At 36.3% G+C, this 23,074-nt stretch overlaps 1 protein-coding gene across 2 annotated transcripts in view; it reads left to right on the plus strand.

Annotated features, from left to right (window-relative positions):
- The window catches only part of LOC150097966 (uncharacterized), a 490,509-nt gene that overhangs the window by 218,704 nt on the left and 248,731 nt on the right, over positions 1-23,074 (plus strand). For both annotated transcript variants that reach the window (XM_090406015.1, XM_090406016.1), the window contains exon 6: positions 17,276-17,514. In XM_090406015.1, the coding sequence (XP_090262141.1) occupies positions 17,276-17,514 (239 nt within the window). The remainder of the gene's footprint in view (positions 1-17,275; positions 17,515-23,074) is intronic.

Genomic DNA, 23,074 nt, shown 5'->3' on the forward strand with positions numbered 1-23,074 from the left:
TGATCAGGTCAGGGAACTGACAAAGATAATGTGTGAATGTATTCTGAAGGCCAAAAGTCTGGATAAAGTCTGTGTGAAATGGATAAATGAGAGGCTTAAGCATGAAATCTGGAAGAAGAAGGTACTTGAGACTTGGATATATAAGACAAGTGGTTATAAAGGTGACTGGACAAGGGCAGATGTGGGTGGTGGGGAAATCAAAACCAACAAGGGACTTGAGTAGGACTGGATATTGACCTAAAAGTGAACTACAGTGAACTAAAAGTGAAGGCAGTACAAGATGAATAATGGTAATAATCAGTTATATGAAGAGTATAAAGAACAAGGAGAGTGACTCAGTAAGGAAAACAAAAGTGCAGTATGAGCAGAAATTGGCAAAATAAAGGGGAAAAAAAAACTAGAGTTTTTTAGATAGGTGGCAAGTAGAAGGAAGAATGATTATGGTAAGATTATGTTAATGGATGAGAATGGTAATTGCTGCAGAAGACAATGTTGAGGTACTCATTGATCAATTTATAAGGGTGTTTCATTCCTGATCAGGGTGGAATCATGAGGAACTTAAATGTTGAGGACATAGAATAGGATTGCTTAACTGTAGTGCAATTGAAAAAAAAATGACTGTACATTGCACCCTTCAGTTGGAAAATGCCTAAGTTCAATTCTCGTCATGATGGGAGGAATTTTTATATGGTTTTTTTCAATTGAAGGTGAGTTAGCCGATCTCAAATGGAGGTAGCAGGATTTTTCTCCCAGAAACTTGGGTTTTTTTATCCTGCATACAGACAAATCAGCCTTTAGAACACACACAACTTACAGACAAAAAATACTAGTGGTGCTGGTGGTGAGCAGGAGATGGCATTGGTGCAGATGATGGAGACAGAGAGTTGTAGAGTGGGTGCCCTCCCTTGATGAATTTTTGGACTTGGAGGTGTCACAAAATAATAATAATAATAAATAACCTTGATGTCAATAAGGCGATAGGATTTGATGACATATCACCATGCGTCTTAAGGGAATGTTCCAGAAAATTGGCAGTAGCATTGGCATATCTGTTTAATAAGAGTCTTACAACAGCTCAGGTTTCAAGAGAGTGGACAGAAGGTAAAATTGTCCCACTGCACAAAGGTGGTAATAAGTGTATAGCTTCAAATTATAAGTCAATCTCTATATCTGGAGTTGTAGTGAAGGTACTAGAGAGAGATTTGTGAGTAGTAGGATACAGAAATGAGTTGATAACAGCAGTATTCTCTGTGGTTATTTAGCATGAATTTGTTAAAAAGAGATCATGTTTTACTAGCTTACTTATGTACTATAACAAGGTGGCAAATACCTTGGACATGGGAGATGCATATACATTGGTGTACTTGGATTTTGCAAAAGCTTTTGATAGACTGCCACACGACAAGGCTGTTAAATAAATTGAAACAGACGGGACTGGATAACAGACTTCTGAGTTTGATCAGTGACTGGCTGTCAGATAGGTATCAGAAAGTTGTATATGTGGGTGCAGTATCCTAAAAGATGAAGGTCACTAGTTGTGTGATGCAGTGGTCAGTTTTGGGACCATTGTTGTTCAGTTTGTATTTTATTGATATTGGGATGGGTTTAACTAGTGATGTGCAGCTGTTTGCAGATGATGCAAAATTGGGTAGGAGCAGTGTATAGTCAAGTGGATGTTATGGCCTTACAGCAAGACTCGAATGCATTTCGTGAATGGGCAGGTAAGTGAACTGTCAGTTCAATGTTGCAAAGTGTAAAGTTTTGAAATTTGGTAAGCAACGATAGGATGTAAAGTATTCACTTGGTGGTGAAACATTCAAGGAGGTAGACGAGATGAGACATCTGGGAGTGGTGGTGGACAAGGACCTGAAATTCAGAGGCCACATTGCGCAAGTTGTGAAGATGTTGGGAATATTATTCTGATCTTTTAACCAGACTAGACGAAAAAATTCGTGAGAAAAGACCCAGTTTGCAGAAGAAAAAAATTATCTTTCATCAGGACAATGCATCTGCCCCACAAAGGTGTTTGGGCAATTGGAAAATTAAGGATCTGCACTATGAATTGTTGGAACATCTACCCTATTCCCCAGATTTGGCTCCCTCTGACTTCTATCTCTTCCCAAAACTAAAACTCTTCCTCGCTGGTCACCTTTTTTCTTCGAATCAAGAGGTGATTGCAGCTGTAGAGGGATATTTTGCAGATCTTACTGAGAACCACTACAGGGACAGGATAATGGTGCTGGAGTATCGCTGGAATAAATGTATTAGTCTTAAGGGAGATTATCTTGAAAAATAAAAATAATTTTGAAATTATTAATTTGTGTCTTCATTGTTAGGCCGAGAACTTTTCAGACCACCCTTGTAATGCAAGATACCTTACTGTTGGTTTCCACATTCAAAGATAAACTTTCAGCTTACACTCTTAATAATTTAGTCATTGTCAGCTCTGTTAATTCTTGGCAAATATGAATTTACAATAATACACCGAATCAACGGCATAACTGTTACTTTATAGCATTAAGTACTATGCTAGATTAGTCCTTTAGTATTCTTGCTTAATTGAACAGCTGTTCCTATGCTCTAATGTTACAGCATTCTCATTCTTGTAAAGGATAATAGACAAGAAATTGTATTTTTTTAAATCCTATATTCAAACATAAGCAAACAAAGTTTGCGCATGAAGTATCTTCAAAACTAGACTACTTGTGTATAGAGACTGTTGGCTTCACATCATTTTCCCTATTATCCCATAATGTACTTCCTTTCAGATGTATATGTTGCTATGCATTATGAGAAGGGTCCCCACTCCGACAGGTTTCAGTCTTTATTGAGGTCTTCTCTGGTTGGTTGCCGATATTTTTCTGGCACGATGGATTGATGCGTGTGATTCCTTATTCCTTTGTCAGATCTGCAAATAAATTCCTGGATTAAGGCATGATTTGTGCACTTGGTTCGCCCATCGCAGGCTATTAACAGTATTTTTTTAAAAACAAACAAACTATCATTTGGCTCATTATTTATTTGTTTATATTTATTTTTTAATGTTTGTTCAGAAATGTTGTAGTCTTTCACTAGATATAATTCACAGTGGACGTGGGATATTATTGTGCCTTTAGCTCATTCATTTTGGTCTTCTTGCACTAGTTTAAAAACTTACCTGTTCAATATGGTTTGTGTTTTGCAGGATCATGCTCACTGTAGTCTACCACATGGCCAGTTAATAGGTTAGAGTGGATGGAATGCTTCCATCCACTCTACAAAAGAGTTTTGCAGCCCTTTTTCATAGGGAGGTTTTGATTTCAACGATGCTGACTTCTCATTAAAGTTGTATGTTTCTTATGAACCATGGTGCACCGAATCCTATTCATAAACATTTGTTTTGGATTACCTGTAGTTTGTTAACATTTGAATCCTAGGTGTGACTCCAGCCATGTGAGCTACATGTCAGGACTAGCTTGATTAGCATGTTATATATGAAAAGTTTGAAATCCATGCTTAGCCAGCTATGTTGGTTTAGTAAGGATATAGCTATTTTATTGCAATATTTGATTTTGAGCAAACATGACCAAAATGAATTATGAAGTGAAGCCTTTTAATTACTTGTAAATCATTTATCAAGTTGTATCCTCAAGCCAAAGGACAAAAATATACAAGCACAAGAAATGTGGCCACTTTAGTTATGGATAGCTTTACTGATCCTCTGACAAGTCCAACACTATTGCACATCACATCCCCTCCATCACATGGTGCCTCAAGTAATTGACTTTCAGTAAGTGTATAAATTCCATTTCCTTCCTGCCATGCGATCTTTCTTCCTACCTTCCTTCCAGTCTATTTCTCCATAGTCAAACCTCCCCACAATAATCACTCGACCTCAACCTGTACTTATTGTACTAATTTGCTGATGCATGTCTTCCAGATCATCTGCAGAACTCTCTGGCCTATAGCAACAACTAACTGTATATTTTGTGTTACTGGCCATGATCTCACACTAGATTGCTTCAAATGAACAGCCACCCTCCTGCCTGTCTCCTATTCTTTTGGGCTGCAATTCATTCGCAGTCATCATCAGTACATTTCTCCCTATGCTATCTTCTCTATCTTCCCTGAAAATACTAAGCCTCCCCCTTCACATTATATCATTGTAACTACATCATCTGCTTTTAGCCAAGTCTCACTAATGCCTATAATTTTTGGCAAGGTCGCACTAACCAGTGCAAAAAAACTCCTTCCTCTTGTTTCTGATACTTCTGGCATTAATATATAGAAGTGCAGCATCTCTTTAGGCCCCCAAACCATCTTTACTTCATGAAATGACTACTCGATTCAATATTTTGGAGAGACTAGATTCCACACTTGTTGGGCACTTTCATACTCATTCACTTCATGGGTGTACCTTCACACATACTCACCTGTATCCACTCTAATTGCTTAAGTTTTCCTGAATTTGTGCTTCAACGTGATCACTGAACAAAGCCTCCCTATACACCTAATGCAACCATTGTAGTTTGTCAGCATTATACAAATCCTTTTCATCAAACTCAGACGATCGATCCACAAATCCTACATTATTCCTTTTGCACAACCTGTATATTGATTTTTTGCTATCTCCTCAATTTGCCTCTATCATAGCATGGCAGGAGACTTATAGTGTTCACCTTCTCGCTCTTCATTTTTGCTTCATCCAACAACTCGTTCATGACCTCCCTCACAGAATACTTCTCACCTCTCAGATCATTAATGCCAACCAAGACAATTAGTTCTTTCGGCTTACCTCTTTGCATCCAGATAGCATGATTAACATCATTAATTTTTGCACCAGGAAAACATGATTTTGTTGTACTTTTGTTAAGTCTGCTGTATTCATAGAGTCTCCATAGATAATTTTCTTTTTACCTTGTTGTTGTTCTTTGTTCACTTGATCTTGATTTGTATCTTGGGCCAGCTGCTTCTTTCTCTTCTCAACTCTGCTAATCTCTTGCTGCTTTTGCAACTTCTCAATTTTGTGCTTTATCCTATGAAGGATAACATGCAAGCATCCTCTTTCCTTATTTCCACCACCACACATTCAATAGTAATTCCAACATTAACGTTTTCCAATCTATCATCAATACGGTACTCTACAAACATTTCCTTCGTTCTTGCCATCTAACTAGTACTCACTGTCAAAATACTTAATATATACTTTATCTCTAGTTTTACTCTCCTTTCATAAATCCTGTAATGTTCACAACAAATACATTACAAACACTTCACTGTACAAAATCACATAAATTCAAATCATCCAACAATTATGTCTTTGCCACCATTGTTCTACCATGCATTGGCACATATTGACAGTATTGTTAAACCAAAAATACAAGGTTTACTTACAAATTAAATAGCTCAGTAAATCAAACACCTGTATACAACAAAACTACAATGAGTTAACATAATATTATTAACTAAAATATGAAAAAACTTATTTATCTTTCACCAGTTCTAATAATGATACAACACATGCAATGTGTCACCTCATGGTTTAGATGCAAGATTGTTCAGATAATTTGAAGTATGAAGGGAACTACTAACATCGAGTAGGATAAAAATGAATATCCTATTACTTTCCTGCAAATATATAAATAATATTGCAGAAAAATTAAAGGTATTTGAAAACAAAACTTAGACACTGAAAATGTTGATTGACTTAGTCAGGAAAGCATATAAAGAAGTTTTGTGCAAAGATAGAAGAATAAGAACAATGAGTTAACATAATAAAAATAAAATGAATAAGAACTCTGCTCTCTCTCTCTCTCTGTGTTTAGGGAATCTAGAAAAAATGTAGGAAAGCTATGTAATGTATAAATCATCTAAACAAATGACATAAGAAGGTTTTGCACAGAATATGGAAGATAAATGTGATTGAAATGGCAAAATGTTTTGGGAGCTATTAACAAGGTTTAAAATGAATGAACGAGTACTGCAGTAGGAATCAAAGATACACAAGTGATATAAAAACTGAAGAGTGAGATATACTACATGTTTAGAGTGATATGATATTCAAACAGAAATGCTGTAACATGGCAATGTAAATGTTTACAGTGACTACACAGAATAATTCAGAAGTCTTGATGGCATAGTCAGGTTCCAGATGATTGAGTAGATCTCTTTATATCAGTTTATAAAAATAGAAATAGAACTGAATAGGAGAATTATTTTGCTTATTAATTTCTTCTTGACCTGTATGGAATCACAAGACTCATCATAGGGAAGTCAGCACTAGTCAATACAAAGTCTATCATGCTGCTCTTTCAACTCATCTGCCATTTGCACTTTCACTGCCCTCTCAGGCAATGCATTCCATTCTTCTACCACTCTCCATGCAAAACTTACTTCTTATCCTTTTACACAACTTCATTTTACATCTTCCAGCGATAGCACCTTGTCCTTGTGAAAAATATAAAAAAAATCTCCCATGTTAATCTGATAGTAACCCTTCAATAGTTTAAATGTCTCTGTCCTATCCCCTCCCTTTGTCCTCTATCTACAAAACGCTGTAGTTTGCATGCCTTAGTCTATCCTTATAACCAACATTCTACAGTCCTGATATAATTTTTGTTATCCATCTCTGTACCCTCTCCAAGGTTACTTCATACCATTCAAATCCCAGTGACCAGATGTGAGCACAGAAATCCATATATAGTGTGATAAAATCTTTATACAGTGGGACCACCATTCATTTATATCTTGTGGTCAGTGTCCTCCTCAGTAAGATAGTTACCATTCCAGTCCACTAACCTGATATCCAAACTCATATGTCGCATTAAAAACCAACTTGTTATGTGGCAAACTGTCAAGTGCCATTTTCACCATTATTGGGAGTCTCATCAGTGGGAGGTAGATCCAGGGTGATTAATTTCTCTGATCTTGAGTATGATAACCAGATTACTAGAACACGAGTGTCCTTTAACAAATCCATGCTGTCCTACATATATAATATTGCCCTCATCTGTCCAATTCTGTATATGAGTTCTTACCATTTTCTCCAAAATCTTAACTACAAAAGAAATACAAACAGGCCCATACCTCCATTCTATCACCACTATTATACAGTGGTACTATCTTACTCTCTTTCCACTTTCCAGGAACCTGTTCTATTGCAAGACTCATTAAACAGCAAAGTTAATGACACAATCAATTCCATAGCACATTCCCTTAAAACACATGGTGAAATTCCATCTTGTTTCCCTATATAACTGACATTTTTTATTTATTTCAGTTATTTCATTATCCTGAAATAACTGTTCAGAATATGAAATATTTCCGATGTAAAAGAAATCTTATACAGAGCAATACATGCAATAAGTTGCAAATTTACATTTAGTACTGATGTTTATATAAGAAGATGGTTTGATGCTAAATCATGAATAAGGCATATTATAATTGACAAGAAATTATATTCTTGTTTTAATATTTTACTTAAGTGTATGCAAATAGTGTTGGCAAGTAAGGTATCTTTAAGACAGGATATTTGATATCAGTGGCCTCTGGCTACAAATAGCTATTCGTAGAGTATCCCCTGAGTTTGGGAGCACTGATGAGGCCTCATCAATGGGAGATTAATAATTAAAGCCTCAGTAAAGGTCAAATTCCCATAATGTTTTTGCATTATGGAATACTGAGGAAATTGATGTAATCTCATCAGTGGGAATAATCTCAACCCAGGGAAATAACAAGGTTAAATTAATGCAGAAGTCACATATTTTCCATATACGAAAATTTTCCATATAGTAAAATGATGTATGTATTACCATGTTATTAAAATATTCGAGATCAGAGAACTTTATCTCCCTGGGTCTGACTCTCACTAATGAGACCCCAGTAAAGGTGGAAACCAGTCATAATGTTTTAGCATTATGGAATGCTGAGACAATTGATGTGATGTCAACAGCCTCTGTCTTCAAGTGGACCAGTTGTGATGATCCCTCACAAGCAAACTTTGTTCCTAATACTCTAGTGTCCAAAACCTAAGGCTGAACACTATTTCTGAAGATTACAACCACTAATTCAGATGAATCAGCTTGTGGCAATTTGTATAATTGACAATTTTAAGTAGAAAGCCAGTACACATTTAGATTTTTAAATTGTATGCAAAGGGGTCAGTAGCACTCAACAGGATAAAAGGCTGCACTAAGCAAATTGTGTTTGAAGGAATCTATGTGAAGGAATAAAGTTGTAGACTTGAATGTCTTATAATGTCCCAAAGACATCATCTATATTAGGGGTCAGCAAAGTGGTCGATATCGACCCCTGGGGGTCATTGCAGCTATCTGAGGGTCAATAAATGTCTAGGGATCAAAAGGGAGTCAGTAAACACCTAAAACAATTTTGAGTAACATCTAGTAATCATGCTATGCCAACTGGCTGATCAGCTAAGCCAATGAGAGAGAAGCGCGCCCTCTCCCCGATGAAGACATCTAGAACAGAGACAATCAGAACTAGTCACATTTATCACCCATAGCTATCAGAGTGGTGTTCAGTGATCTGATAACTTTGAATTTTATTTAATCAAATTTATTATTGATAACATTTATTCATTTATTTAACATGACAGGGGTTGATGAGGGATCAAGGATTCCACGAAGGGGTCAATGGTCTAACAAGTTTGCCAACCCCTGATTTAAATGATTTCACATGGGGAAGAATTATTGGAAAGCTTGAAGAAGGCTGCGGAATTACTGATATTGACAGAAAGTTTGGAATCTCATAGCATTGTATCCAGGCTCTGGGCAGTGTATTTCTACCAATGGAATGTGTTCCAGATATTTTCTAAGAGATTGCCTTCACTCTACCATGGAGTATGAAGACAGATTTTTAGTTAGAACAGCAAAACGTAATCGACGCACCATGGCAAGTTAGCTCCATTCAAGCACAGGTATGTGAATATCTCAAGAAACTGTGGCAAGACGTCGGTGAAAAGTGAGCCTATATGCCCAAAGACCTGTAGTCTGCATCTCCCTTTATCCACAGCTCATTGTAGAACATGTTTTCAGTGGTGTTGTATCCATAAAAATTGGACAGGACACTAATGTAATCTTTACATATGAGAGTCACTTTAGTCTTTCCTCTGACTTTAGCCAACAGTTGATCTGACATGAAAGTGGTACTGCTTACCATCAGCAGAATGTTCTTGAAAGGGAAAGATATGGTATTGCTGTGAGGAGGCATTATACTTAATGGATGTATCGAGCTACAAGTGCTGGAAAAAGGGACTATGACTGGTGATCAATATTGCCATGAAGTTCTTCATCGTCATGATCAATTGTTCCATGGTGCTGTAGGTTAAGAATTCATTTTTATGGATGACAATGCAACACCACATTGTACATGGCAATGGAGATACTTCTGGAGACCAAAGATATTAATTGAATCAAGTAGCCATCATGCTCCCCAGATATCTCAACTCCATAGAACACATTTGGAATGTAATAGGGAGATGCATTGCTGCTCAAAATTCCACTCCAGTAAAGAAACAAGGCCTTAACCTTGCTCTGAAGGAATGGTCCAGTTTGCTTCAAGAACTCTTGAATCACTTGGTGCTAAACATGGTATAATGTTGTGAGAGCTGCATTGCAGTTCAAGGTGGACATATTCCATACTGAAATGTCTCTGCATAGTTTTCTGTAAGCACTGTATACCTTAATTCTTTAAGGTACTGTGCTTAAGGTACCTTAATTACGTCTTTAGGAAATTTGTAACTTTTTTTCCCAAAATATATTTCACTTTAACTTGTATGAAATTTATAACACAATTTTTTGTGTAATATAATTTATTAGTATGCTGACATGTGGACAATAAATTTGTCCACATTTGTCTGTAGTCATGAAAAATTTTTCATATACTGTTAAAAATGTAGTTCATCCTTAGCTTTTGGACACCAGTGTACTTCCTGCATTAATATATATAATGCTGAATGGGGATGGATTGTCAGTTGGTTGTTTGGTTACAAGAAATGATTGACTGATGGGACCCAGCTTACTGGCTTCAATCAGTCAGTCATCCATCCCATGAGAGTGCAGTGTCCCAAAAGAGAAAGGTGACAAATAGGGTACTTCAGTGTTCTGTTCTAGAACCACTGCTGTTTAATTTATATATTAGTGATACAGTTCAAGGTTCAAGAGTAGATATTCTCTTGTTTGTTGATGATATACAATGAGAAATGTCAGGAAGTTCCAACATCATGTTGTTGTTGCAAGATGACCTGTATAGATTTTTTCTTTAGGATAAAGGTAGGAAGTGTTGCGAAGTGTAAAATCAAATGCTTTGGCCAGAGAAGAAGATGAGGTTTATCATATTGGAGGAACTTTGTTCCAGGAGATGAGGGTTCTAGGAATCTTGTTATTAATATCTTACATCCATAGACTTAGAGATTCATCATGGGAGTCACACACTATCAGATACACAAAGCTCATCAAACAATGCTTTAAACGCATTCAATATGTTCACATTCACAACACACTTAGCCAATATATTCCACTCATCAACCACTCTGCATACAAAAAACCTCATTCCTTTGCTCACACACTCCTTATAGTTTCCAAGGATGGCCCCCTTACTCTGTCTCTCTCCAATTCTAGGAAATAAATTCTTCTGTGTTAACCTGGCAATGACTCCTGACCTATTTATGTCTCAAACTTATCCCTTCTCCTCCTTCTCCTATTCACTAAGCTTTGCAAATTATATTCACTCAATCTGTCTTCATACTCCACATTTCAAAAATCAGTTACCACCTCTGTGAATCTTCTCTGGACCCATTCTAACATATTCTCATCATTATGGAAACCAAGTGACCAAATCTGTACACATAATCCATATAAGGCTCTCTCAAGGCCTTAGGAATCATAACCTCTATATTTTTGCTCATCAAGGGCCTCCCATATAATTTCCATTATTTGATGTGACAACTTCACAACTTGTACAGCATGGCCATTGAATTTCAGGTCCACCAGCTGTCTCAGATCACTCATCTCCTCTGCCTTCTTTAAGGTTTCCACACCAAGTTGATACTTTGCATCCCATCATTGCTTACCAAATTTCAAAACCTTATGCTTTGTAACATTGACCTGACAGTTCTGCTTAACTACCCATTCAAACAATCTATTCAAGTCCTCCTGTAAGGCCATAATATCTGCTTCACTCTGCATTGCTCTCTACCCATTATTGCATCATCTGCAAACAGCTGCATATCACCAGTCAAATCCATTGCCATATATCATTAATATACAAACTGAACAGCAATAGACTCAGTACAGACTCCTGTGGCTGGCACACCACTAGTCATTCCTCTTTTGGGTTACTGCACCTCATATATAATTTTCTGATACCTATAAGTATCTGACAGCCAGTTACTGATCCAACTCGCTAATCTGTTACCCAGTTCCATACATTTCAGTTTACTGAACAGCTTGCCATCTGGAAGCCTATTAAAATTTTTTGCAAAATCTAGAGCAGGATTTCTCAAACTTTTCCTACAACGGAACGCTTCACAAATTCTGAAATTTTAACGGAACACCTTGGTTAGAGTTGAGTATCATCGGTCTCGTATTCAATGTAAAGCTAAGCACACACTATCGCCACAGCAGGCTGTATCGCATCGCAAAAATGCGACAGCACACACTACAGGTATGCCAGGACACAGCACATCGCATTGACCTTGCTTGTGACCGCACGTTTCCTAGAATAGATACCTCCACACTTCACTCGTGCATAGAGGTGTCAACAACTGCGGGTGGCTGAGTCAAGACCTGCAGGCTATATAAAGCCTTAATAGCACAATTCACATGCAAAGTGAGAGGTGCCTGATTTTTAAACATGTTTGAACTTGTTGCAGCATTTAAAACCATTCCAGGTTCATATTAATTTCAATAATTTTTCACAGAATACTGTTTTTCCGCAGAACATAATTTGAGAAATGTTGATCTAGAGTATAGCACTGTATATGCATCTCCCTTTTCCAACACATTTATCACCTTGTTATAATACATAAGTTAGTTGGTAAAACACAATCTCCCTATAACAAATCCCTGCCTGACAACCACAGAGAATACTTCTGTTATCAACCCATTTCTGTGTCCTAGTTCTCACCAGTATATCCAGTACCATGGAGATGTCACCTTAACCAAAACTCTGGATATACAGATTGGCCTTATCATGTTTATGCAGTGGAACAGTTTTACCTTCTTTCGACTATCTTGGAATCTGTTCTGTTTTTTGACTCTTAATAAACAGGCATGCCAGTGCTACTGCCAGTTCTCTGGAACCTTTCCTTTTAGACTTGTGGTGATATGTCATCAAATCCTATCATCTTATTGTCATCAAGCTTATTTATTTCATTATATATCACCTGCTCACTCAGGATTAAGCCATCCTTTCATGTCCTCTACACTTTGAAAAGTGTGAAATCATGTGAAACTCATTATTATTATTATTACCACCCCAATACCTCATGGAGTCAAAGACTTATCTGGGAGGTCCTTTTATCACACACACAGCTCATCATACTATGTTTTAAACACATTCAAACTCTTCGCAGTCACCACATTCTCAGGCAAGGCATTCCAATCATTCACAACTCTGCACGGAAAAAACCTGCCTCTCACTCCCCTACTCACACCCTCTTTATACAATTTCCAGGGATGACCTCTGATTCTCCCCTGATCTCCCACTATTCTCTGTAAAACTTCTCCAGCATTGATCCTATAACAACCCCTTACCAACTTGTAGGTCTCTATCATATCTCCCCTCTTCCTCCACCAGACTCTGCAAATTACATCTTCTCAATCTTTCCTCATACTCGAAATTCCAGAGGTCAGAAATTACCTTAGTCAGTCTCCTTTGGACCCTTTCCAACAATGCTTCATCATTCTGAAAACCCGGTGACCAAATCTTGATTTCATCCTAATGAGTATGAAACACCACTATAAATTGTTCACTGAATACCTAACTGTGTTTTCTGTAGCAGTTACTATTCTACCAATTTCATTCATTAACTCCATCTTACCATAATCGTTCTTCCTTCTACTTGCCACATGTCTGAAAAACTTTCCAGAGTTTTTCTTGACCTGATTTGCTCATTTCTGTTCATATTGTAGTTTTGTTGTTCTTATGAACTGAGTCACCTTCCTGACCTACTCTTTATACTCCTCATGCAATTGATTGCTATAATTTTCATGTTGTGCTGCCTCCATAGTAACCTCTTCTTCCAAATTTTATGCTTTATTGTTTTATTCATCCATTTGACTCCTACTTTATTCAGTATTTTGACCTTTGGAATACATTCACACCTCAATGTTGTTAAATATCTTTTGGTCAGTTCCTTGCATTTATTTTTCTCCTGCTTAACACCTCATTCCATGCTATAGCTCCAAGCTGTCTCCTAATCTTTTCATAATCACCTATCGTGTAATTTCATATATACCCTTTCCTCACAGAAGCCTTTATATGTCTAACAACACGTTATCGCTTTATGAACATTCTCACTAACTGGAAGGAAGTGTGAAATTCCACTCACAATCACATCTGCTAATGATATGATCAGAATCTAAAACTCTCGATCTTTGTGTGCCCTCCTTTGCATAAGATAGCTGTCTTTCAAAAACTTAATTCATTTTCCTTATTCCAAATACTGTCTCTTCATTCCAGTTTATACTGGTGTAATTAAAATCACCCATAATAATCACTCTTCCCTGTCACTAACTGAAGTTTCAGGCATTTGGCAGAGAGTCAGCACTCTCCACATTCTGTGACCTATAGCAGCATCTGGCTAAATATCTCTTCCTGTTAACCTGCACCTCACTCCGTACTGACTCAGAACCATTGCCACTATTTACATCTTGCATCTCCACTTTGTGTGGACATTATTTGCCTGCTATCATCAATAGCACCCCCCCCCCCCACACACACACACCTTCTCCCTTCTTGTCTATTCTATCCTAATGATAAATATCATACCCTTCAATTTCTATTTCTGCCAGGATATCATCCTTATCCAACCATGTTTCACTTATTCCATCAATTTTTGCTTCAACAAGAAACCATTTCATCTCCCTTATTTATGATTCTATGGCATTTGTAATTGAACATAGTAGTTCACATTTAGGTCTATAACCAGTCCTGCCCATGCCACTTGTAGGTCGTGATTTCCCCACACTTAATCATTCCCAGGTGCCTTTATCACCCACTTTATCACCCTACTGTCTCTTCAACTATGCCCCCCCCCATCTATCCCATACTGCCCATCCTCATACACACACATTCACAACTACTACCAACAGACACTCTCCTTGTACTGTGTCTACCTGTCCACCCTAACTTCCTCGTTTTCCTATCCACCTTGCATTCTTGTTCTCTCATTATCATTCACAGTGCTATGGTTCTCCTGTACAATCACTTCAGGCTCACCTTTTCCTCTCTCTCTCTCTCTCTCTCCTCATCTTTGCTTCACTTCTTACTGCCTCTGCTCTCTCTCTTGCTCGCATCCCTCATTGTTCTTCCTTGCAGCAGTAGTCTCTGCAATTGACTCACACAAAATCCATTTAAATGTAACCTCTCCTTTTTTTACATTTCTGTCCTTCCCTCAAATGCATCCTACACATTTACAAACTCCTCTCTTTTCTCCACACACACACACACACACAGCTCTGCCATCATACCATTTATGATACATACTTTCTGTCTCAGCTCATCATTATCATACCTAGGCAACACACTAACTACCATTCCAACCACACTGTTATCTTTCACTCTCCTCAGTAACTTCCCAATATTCATCCTAAGATGCTCTTTGTGTCCAGCCAAGTCATTTGTTCCAACAACCACCACCAACTAATAATAATGATATCTCCATACATTGTTATTCTTGAATCCTTCAAAACCCCCCTTTTTTCTGCTTTCTTTCATCCTAACCTTTTGCACTCGCCCATTCTTTTTCCCAAATTTCTCATCTCGCTTGCTGTCATTTCTTCAGCTACACTTTCTTTTGTGTTCCTGCAGTTGCTTTCGTTCTGTGATTCATACAGTCATTTGTTCCAACAATTATGCACTCTATCATTCCATCAGGTAGTTTCACATTTACCGATAACTTGTAGTTGAACAGAATATCAACTTTCAACATATTCGTACTCTTTTTCGTCTACTGCTAAGTCTCTCCACATGGGCCATGCATGGAAGCTGGGTAAGAATGTGGTTAACAAGGGTGTTAGAGCTAGTTTTTTTACTTGGAGAGTGATGAATGAGTGGAATAAGCTGCCAGAGTCTGTTGTGGGTGCTACGACCGTGAATGAGTTCAAGGCAAGGTATGATAGATACTGTGTAAATGTCGAGTGTTTGTTCTTGACATGATGTTAGGGCCTCCCTCGATGAGTCTGTCGACTCCTTGAAGTTGCCCGGGACAACAACAACAATAATAATAATTTATAACTGTACCATTCTCGAAAAGTCCACACCGTTAATTATGTTTGTTTTTTGTGCTGCGCATGTTCCTATCTCGTTAATACTGCCATTTTATCATCATTCAATGCAAGCTTCAAAAATGGTAAAAAATAAAAGTCTGTTTCAAACCATAAATCTCCATAGTCACTTGGTTATGCTAAGTTATGAAAAATTAACAAAGCTACACAAACTTTACTTTACTTTACAAACTTTACTTAAAAATAAAACTTATCTTTTCAACAGCAACTTTTGATGATCTTTCACCAAGTGGTGCTCTAGCACCCTCTTGGTGGAGAAAGAACCAAAGTTTGGTGGACACGTAGCAAGTTGTAAACATTACCCAGAAAATTGCTACTGTAATGTGGAAAACCTTGACAAGTATGAGTAAGGTGATCAGTTTTCCACTTATAAGGCACTAATCAAGTCACTTAGATTTCTGAGCACAGATATGGTCACTTTGTTATGTGATTATGAAGGCAACATTGGAAAGAGTGCAGAGGTGAATAATTATGACTGTCTCAGCACTCTGGAATGTTAAGTATGAGATTAGATTAAAGTGAATGTGGCCCGCAAAGCTTGGTAGATAGGAGTAGAATTATGATATGATTGAGACACATAAGTTGGTGATAGGAGCCCTTCAGATAGTTATGGGGGAATTATTGCACAGAGTAATAGGTGATGGGAGAATGAAGTCTTCCCTGGAAACTGCAAAGGTCATGTGAGTAAGGGAGGGAAGACATTTTTTGCATAGTGAATCTTGAATGAGTGGAATGCATTGCCAAAGTGGGCAGTAAGTGCTCCAATACTGAATGTCTTCAAATAAGGTACAGTAATTATTGTGGTTTATGAGTGTTTGTCTTCCCACAATGTGTCTTCAGATCCAATGGAGGCATGGAAATAATATTAATACACACATTAATGCATTACCATACTTTGAAATAGATAGCCCTCCTTTTCTCTATTCCCAGTTTCTTCCCTGAGCTGCTCTATCTCCTCAACTCTCTTCCCCATAGCTACATTTCCCCATCTGGTTTTTAAATCTAGACTAAGGTTACAAGTACCGTTATTCTACAAATTTAAATTTACAAAAAAGTATAAATGGTTATAAAATTAAAAATAGAAGAAATAAAAATAAAAATTTCTATTACTGTTGTTACAGGACACCTCCAAGTAGTCTAAGGACTCATTTAGGAGGGCCGTCCACATGTACATGTTATAAGGAAAAGATGCCTTGGTAGTTAGAGGAAGAATACTATGAATGTTTAATAATTTCATGGTTAAGTACTGAAGAATAAAATGTTTAAATTCAGAAATAGGAATACCAAGAAGTGGATGATAAGACACTGACAATTAAGATAATGGAATTCATTGTAAAAATAACAACTACCATGTTAGAGAAAAACTTCAGTTTAATATAAACCAAAATAATCACTTGACGTTTCGACTTTCACAGTAAGGTCATCCATTTTTTTCACCAGAGGTCAGGCCAGTAGTTTTAATGGTTAACCAAATCAATGTAACTTTAGTATACCATGTAGATTGTAGTGCAGCTTGTTTCTTTGTATATATGTATATACTCCAATTAATGACCTTTATGTGAAGGTTGAAACATTGAGTGATTATTTTGGTTTATTTTAAATGAAGGTTTTCTCTAACACAGTAGAAAAAAAAAGAGAAAGGTGAAGAAAAGAGGAAAAAAGGCAAAAAGAAATAAAAAATTATTTTGTTCCTCTTTTTCATGAGGCCCTATATATGTGCTTATTATGTATTAAATTTTAACCATTTATTTTATTTTTTTCCCCTGTAGATAATTCTTTAAAGAAGGCCATTACAAAACCATCATCAGCATCAAACAGGTTAATGCACAAACAACCAGAATCAAAAAGAACCTGGATATCTAAAACAGAACTGACTCAAGAAATCCAACGACTAGGAGCCCTGTGTGAAACCCGAACAAAAGAACTTACATTACTAAAGATGCAATTAAAGCATGCTGCTAGCGGATTTGAAGCCTTTGCTGTGCTAAATCAATACTTGACTAAAGAGGTAAGATTTGATAAAGAGTTGTCGTGTGGTCCTTCAGTCCATGGACCGGTTGGCTGTAGCACACCATTCCTGCCATTTGTTCCTTTCTTCGGAGATTCTCATAATTTCTCCATATCTTCTTGTTCTCCAATCTTTACATAGTTGTTTGATGAAGTTCATTCTTGGTCTTCTGCTCTTTCTTTTACTCAGGATTTTCCCTTTACTGTTTTGAGAAAATTGTTACACCTTAGTAGGTGTCCTATCCAATTTTAGTCATGTCTTCTTTATGGTCTCCAATGTACTCCTTTCTTTGCCAAATTCTTTGAGAACTTTGTCATTGCTTTTCTTTTCTTTCCAACTCACTTTCATTAATCGCCTCCAGCACCATATCTGAAGGGACTCTAGGTATTTCTGATCTTGTTTAAAGAGTGTTCAAGTTTCTGATGCATATCTTTATTCTTGTTCTCTCTTCTTTTGTGCAATGTGCATCTTCTGTGATCAGTTATCCCAAGTATTCGAAGGAAGCTACTTGTTTAATGGGTTTATCTTCTATTCTGATGTTCACAGTATGGGGTTTCTTTCATTGCCTTTGTTTTCATGAAGTTTATTCTCATGCCATATTCGGATGTCTTTTTATTTATTCTTTTCAGCATTTTCTCCAGTCCATTACAGCAACCTGCTATTTTGCTTAGTCATCTGCAAATTTAATAACATTTACTTTTCTTTTGCCATTTATCACAATTCCATACTCTTTGTTTAAAGCTTCCCTCATCAATTTGCCTGCAAAAATGTTAAAATGGATTGGGGAGAGAGTAGGCATCCTTGTCTCACACCTCTCTTAATTTTAGCTGGTTCTGACCAACCCTCTTGCAGAGACACTACTGTAGTTTGATGTTTGTACAGTTGCCTGATCAACTTTATTATTTGTTCTTCTACTCCAATCTCTCTCAACAGCGGGAAGAGGTTATGCCATGAGACCATGTCAAATGCCATTTTGTAGTCTATTAAGCATATGTATAGGTGTGGTCCTTGTTCTATCATACATTTGCTGAGATGTTTTAAGACCAGAATTGCCTCCTGGGTTCCTCGTTCTTTTCAGCAACCAAATTGGTTTGCTTCAAGATTAGTTTCAGATTTTGATTCCAGTCGATCTTTTATTATTTATTATTATTTATTTATTATTTTATATTTATTCTTTATTATGATAAAGAGTGGTCAGTAAATATTGCTATACTGTAATCATGGAGGGTAATACTTACCTACATAATTTACCTTTCATGAATTTCCTTTTAAGTAAAACATATATGGACACAGAATGTTTGCCTCATGTCTTTAGTTACCCTGACATAATAAAAGACAACCACCTAACTATCTATCTGCCTAATTTCAATTAGCATTTCCCTAGGATGATTTTCTAACTTCAGGTAATTATTACTAAGATGTGCAGATTATGTCCAATTCTCTTTTCATAAATTATTTTGGCAGATATTCTTTAGTAATTGATTTGCAGTGGTGTAATGTAATATTATTATTACGTGACACCTCCGAGGAGTCCAATAACTCATTGTGGGAGGGCACTCTGCTACACACATCTAACTATAACTTAATTCTCCAGCTACACACAATTATCATCAATGCCATCTACTGCCCATCACCATCACCAACAGTTTTTTTTTTTTTGTCTGTAAACTGTGTGTGTGTGTGTGTGTTGTTAAGGCTTTTTTTGTCTGCACGTAGGATGAAAAACCCAAGTTTCCAGGAAGAAAAACCCTGCTACCACAGTATGAGATCGGCTAACTCACCTTCAAATGAAAAGCTCATATAAAGATTCCTCTCGTAAACAACAAGAATCAAACTTAGCCCTTTTCCAATCAAGGGGCACAGTATACCATCATTCTTCCAATTGTAGTAGTAAGTGACATGTTATTATTATTATTATTAGAGGGTGCTGTGTAGGCATACGAATGGACACATGGTGATTTCGCTGCTCCTGTTTTCTATAGTTTTAAAGTGGTTCCAACTCCTGTTTTTAATCTGAAAGTGTTCCCAAGTAACGCTGCTTGTCATGCCGAAGACAATGATATAAAATTCACCGAAATCGGCTAAGAAGAAACTGAATTTTGAAGTGTTGAAAAGTGAACAGAGAGGACCGCGGTCAACAATGAGCGAAGAACAAAGGACATTGCCATCTTTACAATCATGCCAGAGTTGCTCAAGGGAAGAAAGGTGAGTCATGAAGTGTATCAAATGCCTGTAGGATTTATCGTCCGATGGAAATAATATAACCTGTACGAAATGCAGTAGGATTCTACACTTAACATGTGCTGGCATTTCAGAAACAACCTGGCAATGTAAATCCAATGCATCACCTGAGGAATGGAAATGCCTACTCTGCAGGAAGAAATGCACCTAAGGCAGCCACCTACGATGCAGCCAATTATACCGGAGGCAAAATCAGATGATGAACCGAACAGACAAAAAAATGCAGGTGAGTCTTATAATTGCAACTCTTTAAATATACTAATAGAAAATGGTCTAGAGACTGTAAAAACCAGCTTAGTAGATATTGAGCAAGAATACTTTGACAAACAGAATGAACAAATAACAAAAACATCTAGCAAATATGAAGATTTGGTCAAACATAATAATTTAGCAGTGATAGAAGTGTTGCAAACGGTAAAAGACATTAAAATCAGCATTAATACACTAAATGACAGGCAGCACAATTTGATGAAAGAGACATCCAAACTTCATTCTCTAAAACTACAATACGAAGTGTTTAAATCGGCAACAACATAAAGAAGATCTTGTCATAAATGGTCTTCCTGAAACTGCACCTACAGAAAACCTTAGAAACGTAGTTTTAAAATTAGGCCATGCAATTGATATTCCCCCTACAGCTTAACGAAATTCAGACTGTAAATCGGATTCCTAGGAAGAGCAAAAAACAAGGTGTACCACAACCTGCACCAGTTATAGTTCATCTTACAAGCAAGTCCACAAGAGACAATCTCATAAAAGCCAGCAGACAGAAAAAAAACAGTTGCCAAGGACTTGAATGCATGCAAGACAACACACCAATCTTCCTATCCGAATATTTAACACCATTCAACCAGAATCTGTTGTACCAAGCAGGAAAAGCAAAAACAGGAAAAATTACCAATTTTTATGGATCAGAGATGCCAAGATATTCTTGAGGAAGTCACAAACTTCAAAGCCGATACAAATTAAAAGCTCAGAAGACATAGAAAGGCTGCTCAGTGAAAAAAAAAAGTCTCCTAATTAGTTCAAAAAAGAGGACCACAATAAAAAAGAATGTGAACCATCAAGACTGATGCAATAACACCAGAATATATTGGTAATTTCACTTTGATCAGACCTTTCAGAACATTCATTTGACCTCCCAAATATCAGCCTACTTCCAACACAGCAATCAAATCAATAAAAAAAAAAATTTTTTTAAGTCAAATCGGTGTCATCCTCAGATAAGCTAATTAAAAAGCTTGAAGGATGCAAGCTGAGACATTACATCTCATCTGAGGTCAACAGAAAAAAAAAAAAAAAAGGATAAATAAATAATTTATTACATTGAAAAAAAAAAAATTATTAAAGTTAATCGACAGATTTTTTAAGTTTTATTTATTTATTTTTGTATTTATTTTAATTATTGTTGTGAAAAGTGAAATGAATGCATAAAGCATGTTAATCAAAAAAAAGTAATTGTTAATGTGAATTGTGCATAAAAAAATGAATTGTAAAATTAAAATGTAAATGACAAAATGCAAAATTAGCTGTTTAACTTTTTATATGTAAAACTAACTGTAAATTGTTTGTTAGGATTACAATTAATTTTAACATTAATTATAGTATTACATTGTCCTAATCATAATAATTTTAGTAACATGTAACAAAATGTACCCTACACTCATGTAATTTCTTTGAAAGATAATAAACTGTGTTAAAAAAATTATTATTATTATTATTTCTCAACTGAGATCAACAGAAAGAAAAAAAGCTCCTCTCACTCTTATTCTCACGATATTCTTTCCATATCATCTTTTTCTTGTGGATTTCTTGTTTATTAAGGTTGCACATCCATTTCATTCCCAACTTATTTATTCTTCAAACACTAGGGATACATTCAAATACTGCCTCATTTAAGCACTTTTTCAAAGATTCCCATACATTGCTTACACTTTTCCCATTCAGTAACTGATACCATGGAGCCAAAGATAGCATTCTCCTAAGTCAATCATAATTTCCAGCTTTGTAGTTCAGTATGTAACCTGTTTTAATCGGGGCATCAATACAATTAGATACTTCCCAAGAAAGTACAGCATGATCACTGTTACCAATTGGCAGTAAAATAGCCATATTGTTGACAGAGACCCCCCCCCCCTTTTTGACACTATGAGCAAATCCTACACTCCTTGACCTCAAGTTCCTTCTTTCACATGCTGCTTGAGAAAGTTGTCTCACAACAATTCCATAAATTCCCCTTCTTTCGTATCATGAAATTTCTCATCTACCCAATCAATGTTTGGAAAATTAAAATCATTCATAATAATCACTAATGCACCATGAATTTAGTTGTCATTCACATAAAAGAATGGGTAGTTATAATATTAGTTTTATATAATATTATTTCTTTTTAATATTATTATAATTTTTATATAATATTATTTCAGCTACCATTGAAATATTAGTTAAGTATGTACTATTTAAATTCCAGTGATAATTTATTTTTAGTTGATTTTATTTTTTTTAATCTGTCTATATACAGTGGTATCTCGCTAATCTGAACCTCTTTAGTCCAAACCCTCCAGTAATCCGAACTGCGGTTTGAAAGAAAAAAGTTTTATTTATTACGTATTATTATTTTGTGTACTATTATTTTTATTTAATAATTATTATTTTAACTATTATTATTTATTTTATTATTATCACCTAGGACCTTATTGCTGTTAAGCAATAAGGCCTCAGGTGCAGATGAAATCCCAGCAGAGTTAATTATGGCCACAGAGGATGGAGGTATAAGAGTGATTCATAGATTGATTACAAGGATATGGGAGACAGGATCATAGCCTAGAGACTGGAAGAAGTCAGTTTTCATACCACTACATAAGAAAGGTGATATGAAGGCATGCAAGAATTATAGAACTATTAGGTTGATATCTCATGCAAGCAAAATTTTATTAAAGATCATGCTAAATAGGGTTGAGGCAGAGATGCCTGAGGAACAAGCAGGTTTTCGGAAAGGTAAAGGCACCAGAGATCAGATCCTTTGCCTTAGACAGATTATAGAAAAATATAAAGAATTCAGACTCCCTCTGGTAATGTGTTTCTTAGACTATTCTAAAGCTTTTGACTGTGTTAAGCATGTGAAACTGTGAGAAGTAATGAAAAGAATGAGAGTGTCGCCGAATTGAAGCCTTTGGCTCTTCATTATAATTAGTAATGAAAAGAATGGTTTTCCTCAACACACTATCAGGTTGATAGCCAACTTGTATAAGGAACAAGAAACCACAGTAAGAACAGGTGTTGGATTGACTGACTGGCTTCAAGTTGTAAAATGAGTTAG

Source organism: Typopeltis vanoorti, chromosome 16 (genome assembly GCF_054136105.1).
Source record: "Typopeltis vanoorti isolate ZY-2024b chromosome 16, IOZ_Tvanoo_1.0, whole genome shotgun sequence".
Lineage (NCBI taxonomy): Eukaryota > Metazoa > Arthropoda > Arachnida > Uropygi > Thelyphonidae > Typopeltis > Typopeltis vanoorti.